This window comes from Bos indicus x Bos taurus, chromosome 18 (assembly GCF_003369695.1).
Source record: "Bos indicus x Bos taurus breed Angus x Brahman F1 hybrid chromosome 18, Bos_hybrid_MaternalHap_v2.0, whole genome shotgun sequence".
In the NCBI taxonomy this organism is placed as follows: Eukaryota; Metazoa; Chordata; class Mammalia; order Artiodactyla; family Bovidae; genus Bos; species Bos indicus x Bos taurus.
Window position 1 is genome coordinate 4363986 of NC_040093.1, and position 6963 is coordinate 4370948.

At 43.4% G+C, this 6963-nt stretch overlaps 1 protein-coding gene across 1 annotated transcript; it reads right to left on the minus strand.

Annotated features, from left to right (window-relative positions):
- Positions 1–2248: 2248 nt before the first annotated feature.
- On the minus strand, positions 2249–4502 carry LOC113875820 (cationic amino acid transporter 3-like). The gene is made up of 8 exons (XM_027514489.1): positions 4478–4502; positions 4130–4352; positions 3842–3961; positions 3623–3724; positions 3245–3441; positions 2882–3048; positions 2526–2634; positions 2249–2370 (listed from the first exon to the last, which is right to left on the minus strand). The coding sequence occupies exons 1-8, from the start codon at positions 4500–4502 to the stop codon at positions 2249–2251; spliced, it is 1065 nt and encodes a 354-aa protein (XP_027370290.1).
- Between the last annotated feature and the right edge of the window lie 2461 nt (positions 4503–6963).

The window sequence follows — 6963 nt, forward strand, 5'->3', positions numbered from 1 at the left end:
TTGGCACCTATACTTTAATACATATATTACATATACATTTTTGTGCTTATTAACTATACATCTTTTAATATATACATACATATGTACAAGCAGATATCATTTTATTGTGTTTTGCAGATGCTGCAGTTTTTGCAAACTGAGGGTTTGTGGCAACTCTGGGTTGTCAGATGACAGCTAGCATTTTTCAGCAATAAAGTACTTTTAAGTTAAAGTATGTACATTTTTTAGATAGAATATATAGCACACTGAATAGACTACAGTGTAGTGTAAACATAAGTTTATATGCAGTCAGTTCAGTTCAGTCACTCAGTTGTGTCCAACTCTTTGCCATCCCATGAACCGCAGCAAGCCAGGCCTCCTTGTCCATCACCAACTCCCAGAGTCCACCCAAACCAAGGTCCATTGAGTCGGTTAAAAAAAAAATTTGTGTGACTCTCTTTATTGCCAGTTCTATTTACTATGGTAATCTGGAATCAAACCAGGAATATCTCAGAGGCATGCCTGCAGGGTCCTGTTGTGGTTGTTCAGTTGCTAAGTCATGTACAAGTCTTTGTGACCACGTGGAATGCAGCACACCAGGCTCCTCTATCCTCCACTATGTGATGGAGATGTCCATTGAGTCAGTGATGCTATCTAAACATCTCATTGTCTGTTCCCTCTTCTCCTCCTGCCCTCAGTCTTTCCCACAATCAGGGTCTTTTCCATTGAGTCAGCTCTGCACATCTAGTGGCCAAAGTATTGGAGCTTCAACTTCAGCATCAATCCTTCCAATGGATATTCAGGGTTGATTTCCTTTAGAGTTTTCTGGTTTGATAGCCTTGCAGTACAAGGGACTCTCGAGAGTCTTGCCCAGCACCACAGTTTTCAAAAGCATCAATTCTGCAGTGTTCAGCCTTCTTTATGGCCGAACTCTCACATCCGTACATGACTACTGGAAAAACTGCAGCTTTGACTAGACAGACCTTTGTCAGCAAAGTAATCTCTCTGCTTTTTAATATGCTGTCTAGGTTTGTCATAGGTTTCTTTTCAAGGACCAAGTGTTTTTAAATTTCATGGCTACAGTCATTGTCTGCAGTGATTTTGGAGCCAAAGGAAAGAAAATTTGTCACTGCTTCCACTTTTTCCTCTTCTATTTGCCAGGAAGTAACAGGACCAGATGCTATGATCTTAGTATTTTTGAATACTAAGTGTTAAGCCAGGCTCTTTGCTCTCCTCTTTCACCTTCATCAAGAGACTCTTTATTTCCTCTTCCCTTTCTGTCATTAGGATGGTATCATCTGAGGTTGTTGATACTTCTCCTGGCAATCTTGATTCCAGCTTGTGATTCATCCAGCCCAGCATTTTGCATCATGTACTCTGCATATAATTTAAATAAGAGGGAAACAATATATAGCCTTATCATACTCCCTTGCCAGTTGTGAACCAGTCCACCATTCCATGTCTGATTCTAACTGTTGCTTCTTGACCTGCATACAGGTTTCTCAGGAGACAGGTAAGATGGTCTGGTATTCCCATCTCTTCAAGGATATTCCACAGTTAATTGTGGTCCACAGAGTCAAAGGGTTTGGCATAGTTAATGAAGCAGAAGTTGATGCTTTTCTGGAACTGCCTTGCTTTCTTTGTGATCCAACAATTGTAGGCAATTTGATCTCTAGTTCACTACCTTTTCTAAGCCCAGCTTGTATCTGGAAGTTGTCAGTTCATGTACTGCTGAAGTCTAGCTTAGGATTTTGAGCATTATCTTGCTAGGCTGTGAAATGAGCACAGTTGTTTGGTAGTTTGAACATTCTTTGGCATTACCTTTCTTGGGATTGGAATGAAAACTGACCTTTTACTTCAAACTTATTGATGACCTAATATTTAAAGTGTAATTCTTACACAATATATGATTACCTATGTTTCCTCCTCAAGTGGACATCTCCGTGCTCAGGCTGGAGATGGGAACAAGGAGTTGTTTCTCAGGTGCCAGGTTGACATTGTCTTTCTCCTGCTGGTTATGTTGTTGTACTTTCTTTTTGAAAATTGGTCTTGGTGCACACTTAAGAAGCATGTGTTTTTCTGTATGTACATCATGCTTTGAAAAGCTTACTTAAAAGTTAGACAACATTAACGTGACTTTGTCCACTGGCAATAAAGACAGGGCTGTAGATGCATACACCTTCACACTCCATAGCGGCTGAAAGTGTTCATGTAGTAGAAGACACCTCCTATGTATATAGGGATTCTACACAGCATCTATGACTTGTGGTTAAGATGACTCAGGACTACGGGTGTTTTTGTCGAGAGTCTGGGAGGTGGAAGCTGGTGGTTGTTGCTCATCGTTCTCCTCCAGGCTGTGTCGAATCCCGTATCCAAAGTATACGAGAAATCCTAGTATGGAAATGAGAAAATGAGAAGGATAAGTAGGCACTCTTCCTGGTCACAAACGTCCAATAGGCCTCCTATTATGGTGGCCAAGAAGTTTAGGGGATCTCAGTTTGGGATTAGTCACTCAAGGGGTCTCTTTATGCCAGAATGCCACTTACCAATCACATTCCAGATGGCAAATATGGCCCAGGTCCCAGAAGTTATCTGCATCATCAAGTAAATGTTCACAAAGATGCTCACCAGTGGGAAGACAGGCAGAGCAGGGACCTGTGGGGCAGAGTCAGTTCATCCCTGAACACATCCCAGACGTCTGAGTGAGAGACACTAAACCACTTGGGCAGGAAGAGCAGCCTTCAGACTGTGTATTCAGTGCCTACTCAGACCGTGTATGTAATGTACTGAGGGGGATCAGGGAAGAGTCCATTGGTTTTAGCAATTCCCCTCACTCCAGGATGTTTAGACCATGAAGCAGTTTCACTCCAGGTGGACAGTTTGGGCACATAAGGTCACTTACCTTAAAATAAAGAGGAATGGGGTTCTGGGGCTGCCTCCAGATGATGACCATGACTCCAATGATGAGCAGCAGCAGCAGCACAGCCACTGGTGTGTACTTGGAGTCTCCAGAGAACCCCTGACTGGACCACTGGACCAGGATCAGGCTCAAGATTATCATCAGGAGAACTACAGGGGTCAAGGTGGAGGAGAACAGGTTCACCTTCAGAAGCTGAAGATGTCAAGACCTTGGGCCACCCCTCTCCCCAGGCTGCCCACCTCAGCAAGGGCCCTCATATCACCAAGACTCCTCAGTTGACAAAACACACTCCAACACCATACTGTCAATTTCAGCAAACGACCAAAGAGAAATCCCACTGCTCACCGAGTAGTGAGGCACATCCGTAGACAATCTGGCCAGATTTCCTAGTGGGGATGGTGCTGATAGGGAACCACAGACTCTTTAGAATGTTTGAGTTTCTTGCTTCAGGTTCAGAGTCCAGCGGATGTTCATCAGGGACAGGCATCTCAATTTCCTCCTCTGTGTTCTCATTCTTGCTTAAATTCTGGTCTGGCTGGTACCTGAATTAGAGGTTTTAAGGCAATATTAACAGCAGCCCTTACTCATCCAACATCACACAGCCTATTTCACATGTATCCTGTCTTAAGCAGAGCAGGACTTTTAGAAGATAGCTGAAGGCAGAAGACGTTTACCTCCCAACTAATCCCCAAGACTCCGTATCGAGGTGTAGTGGGGTCTCACCTGAGGACAAGAATAGAAAATGCTACCAGGGAGTAAACGAGCAGGGTTCCAACTGACACGAGATCCACAAGGTTGTGAACGTGAAGAGTAACGCCATGAGCCCTAGAATGAGGGCACAAACAAGGTGGGAAGGGAGTGAGAAACAGCTGGAAATATGTAAGTTAAAGCGTGGGTTTCAATTTTTTTTTTTTTTTTTCACCTGTAAGATTTCCAGCAGACATGATAGCCATGACACGGGTGCCTGTGCGGACATGGATCCGGGTAAGTACCCGGAAAAGGAGCCCGTCCTCTGCCATCGTGTAGATCAAAGGAGGCGTTCTGAACATGGAGCTATAGAGTCTGGAAGAGAAAATGGAAACATGTAAGGATGTCGAGAAGCAGGACAGACCGGGGCTTCTGCTCTCATGTTGGCTTGGGGTAAGGTGTCTCTCTGTCCTCTCTACCAATTCTAGGGCTTGGGAGATCTGAGCATCTGACAGTAGACAGGGAGAAAACCATGGCACTGACCTGGATATAAGAGCACAGAGGGTGCCAATAGCCACGAAATATCTGGCGGGGAGCCACCAACTATGGAGAATGGCTTGTGGCAAAGGGTCGTGAGGCTGAATCTGGTGGTAGGGCACCATGAGGGTGAGTGCCGCTGAGACACCAGAGTAGGCTAAAAAGCAGATGAAGATCGTGATCATGATGCTCCAGGGGATGGAACGACGAGGATTTATAGCTTCTACCCCTGCCAAAAGGGAAGAAGTATTGGGTCAGGAAAACACACTGGGATGAAATCGCAAAATCCCCTTCCTTTTTGCACTCAACAATGAGGTTTCCCTTAAGCCAGGGGCAGCCAGTCTGTTCCCAAACCCCAGATGGGACACACAGTGGCCATGTTACCTTTAGTGGCAACAGCATCAATACCAAAAAATAGTAGAAACATGTAGCTGCTCCCTGGAGAATCCCTTCAAAGCCAAAAGGTGCAAATCCTCCAGAACCCAGAAGGCCAAGCTACGGTGAGAGAAGGAGAGAGAAAGAACGTGGTTGAGGTGAGTTCAGCCATCTCTACTGAGCTTCTCCCTTCATACTTCAAGTCCTGGGCTCCAGAACTTGCTTCATCTGGATCCATCAGCCCAGATATCTTTTGTCCACACTTTACCAGCTCTGCATGCTCTTCACCCATATATTAAGGCCAGTATTACCCTCCTAAGCCATAGATGTCTCTGGATCCAGATGTGTTCAGTTTGTAGTCCTGTTCTCTGAGCCTCCAGTTATGCAGATCTCCCTTAATGAAGCCAGTGATGATAATGAAAATGAGAACCAAAAGGTTGGTTCCTATGGATATTTTGGTAACCAGGATTAATTCACGAGCTCCCAGAAGCAGTAGTCCTGTGGGAAAGATGTAATATGAAACACTCAAACCATTGGTACTTTCATAGATACAGAAAGCAGGACACACTGGTCATGGAAACACCCCTTTCCAATAAAAAAAGAGAAAACTCCTCACATGGACATCACCAGAAGGTCAATACTGAAATCAGATTGATTGTATTCTTGGTAGCTGAAGATGGAGAAGCTCTATACAGTCAGCAAAAACAAGACCAGGAAGTGACTGTGGCTCAGATCACCAGCTCCTTGTTGCAAAATTCAGGCTTAAACTGAAGAAAGCAGGGAAAACCACTAGACCATTCAGGTATGACCTAAATAAAATCCATTATGATTATACAGTGGAAGTGACAAATAGATTCAAGAAATTAGATCTGGTAGGCAGACTGCCTGAAGAACTATGGACAGAGGTTCCTATCATTGTATAGGAGGCAATGACCAAAAGCATTCCCAAGGAAAAGAAATGCAAGAAGGCAAAATGGTTGCCTGACATACAGATGGCTAACAAACACATGAAAAGATGCCCAACATCACTCATTATCAGAGAAATGCAAATCAAAACCACAATGAGCTATCATCTCATGCTGGTCAGAATGGCTGCCATCAAAAAGCCTTACAAACAATAAATGCTGGAGAGGGTGTGGAGAAAAGGGAGCCCTCTTACACTGTTGTTGGGAATGCAAACTAGTACAGCCACTATGGAGAACAGTGTGGAGATTCCTTAAAAAACTGGAAATAGAACTGCCATATGACCCAGCAATCCCACTGCTGGGCATACACACTGGGGAAACCAGACTTGAAAGAGACACATGTAACCCAACTTTCATTGCAGCACTGTTAACAATAGCCAGGACATGGAAGCAACCTAGATGTCCATCAGCAGATAAATGGATAAGAAAGTTGTGGTACATAGGGACAATGGAATATTACTCAGCCATTAAAAAGAAAGCATTTGAGTCAGTTCTAATGAGGTGGATGAAAGTGGAACCTATTATACAGAGTGAAATAAGTCAGAAAAAAAACCACCAATACTGTATATTAATGCATAAATATGGAATTTAGAAAGATGGTAATGATGACCCTATATGCGAGACAGCAAAAGAGACACAGATGTAAAGAACAGACTTTTGGATTCTGTGGGAGAAGGTGAGGGTGGGATGATTTGAGTGAATATCATTGAAACATGTATATTACCATATGTGAAATAGATGACCAATGTGCTTGATGCATGAAACAGGGCACTCAAACCCAGTGCACTGGGACAGCCCTGAGGGATAGTATGGGGAGTGAGGTGGGAAGGGGGTTCAGGATGGGGGACACGTGTATACCCTTGGCTGATTCATGTCAATGTATGGCAAAACCCACCACGATATTGTAATTAGTCTCCAATTAAAATAAATAAATAAATTTTAAAAATGGTTGTCTGAGGAGTCTTTATAAATAGCTGAGGGAAGATGAGAAGTGAAAGGCAAAGGAGAAAGGGAAAGATATATCCAACTGAATGCAGAATTCCAGAGAATAGCAGGGAGAGTCAAGAAAGTCATCTTAAGTGAACAATGCAAAGAAATAGAAGAAAACCATAGGATGGGAAAGACTAGAGATCTCTTCAAGAAAACTGGAGATACTAAGGGGACACTTCATGAAAGGATAGGCATGATAAAGGACAAAACTTGTAAGGGCCTAACAGAAGCAAAAAAGATTAAGAAGTGGTGGCAAGAATACCCAGAACTATATAAAAAAGGTCTTAGTGGCCCAGATAACCATTATGGTGTGGTCATTCACCTAGAACCAGACAGCCTGGAGTGTGAAGTCAAGTGGCCCTTAGGAAGAATTACTACAAATAAAACTAGTGAAGGTGATGGAATCCCAGCTGAGCTGTTTCAAATCCTAAAAGATGATGCTGTGAAAGTGCTGAATTCAATATGTCAGCAAATCTGGGAAACTCAGCAGTGGCTACAGTACTAGAAAAT

Excerpts from the sequence above, each read along its gene's own strand:
- LOC113875820 (XM_027514489.1), bottom strand. The coding sequence starts at position 4,502 with ATGGCCACTGTGTGTCCCATCTGGG. Across the intron at positions 3,725-3,841 it reads ACCCGTGTCATGGCTATCAT|GGCTCATGGCGTTACTCTTC; the intron begins GTCTGCTGGAAA and ends CCCTCATTCTAG. Across the intron at positions 2,371-2,525 it reads TGCCATCTGGAATGTGATTG|GATTTCTCGTATACTTTGGA; the intron begins GTAAGTGGCATT and ends TTTCCATACTAG.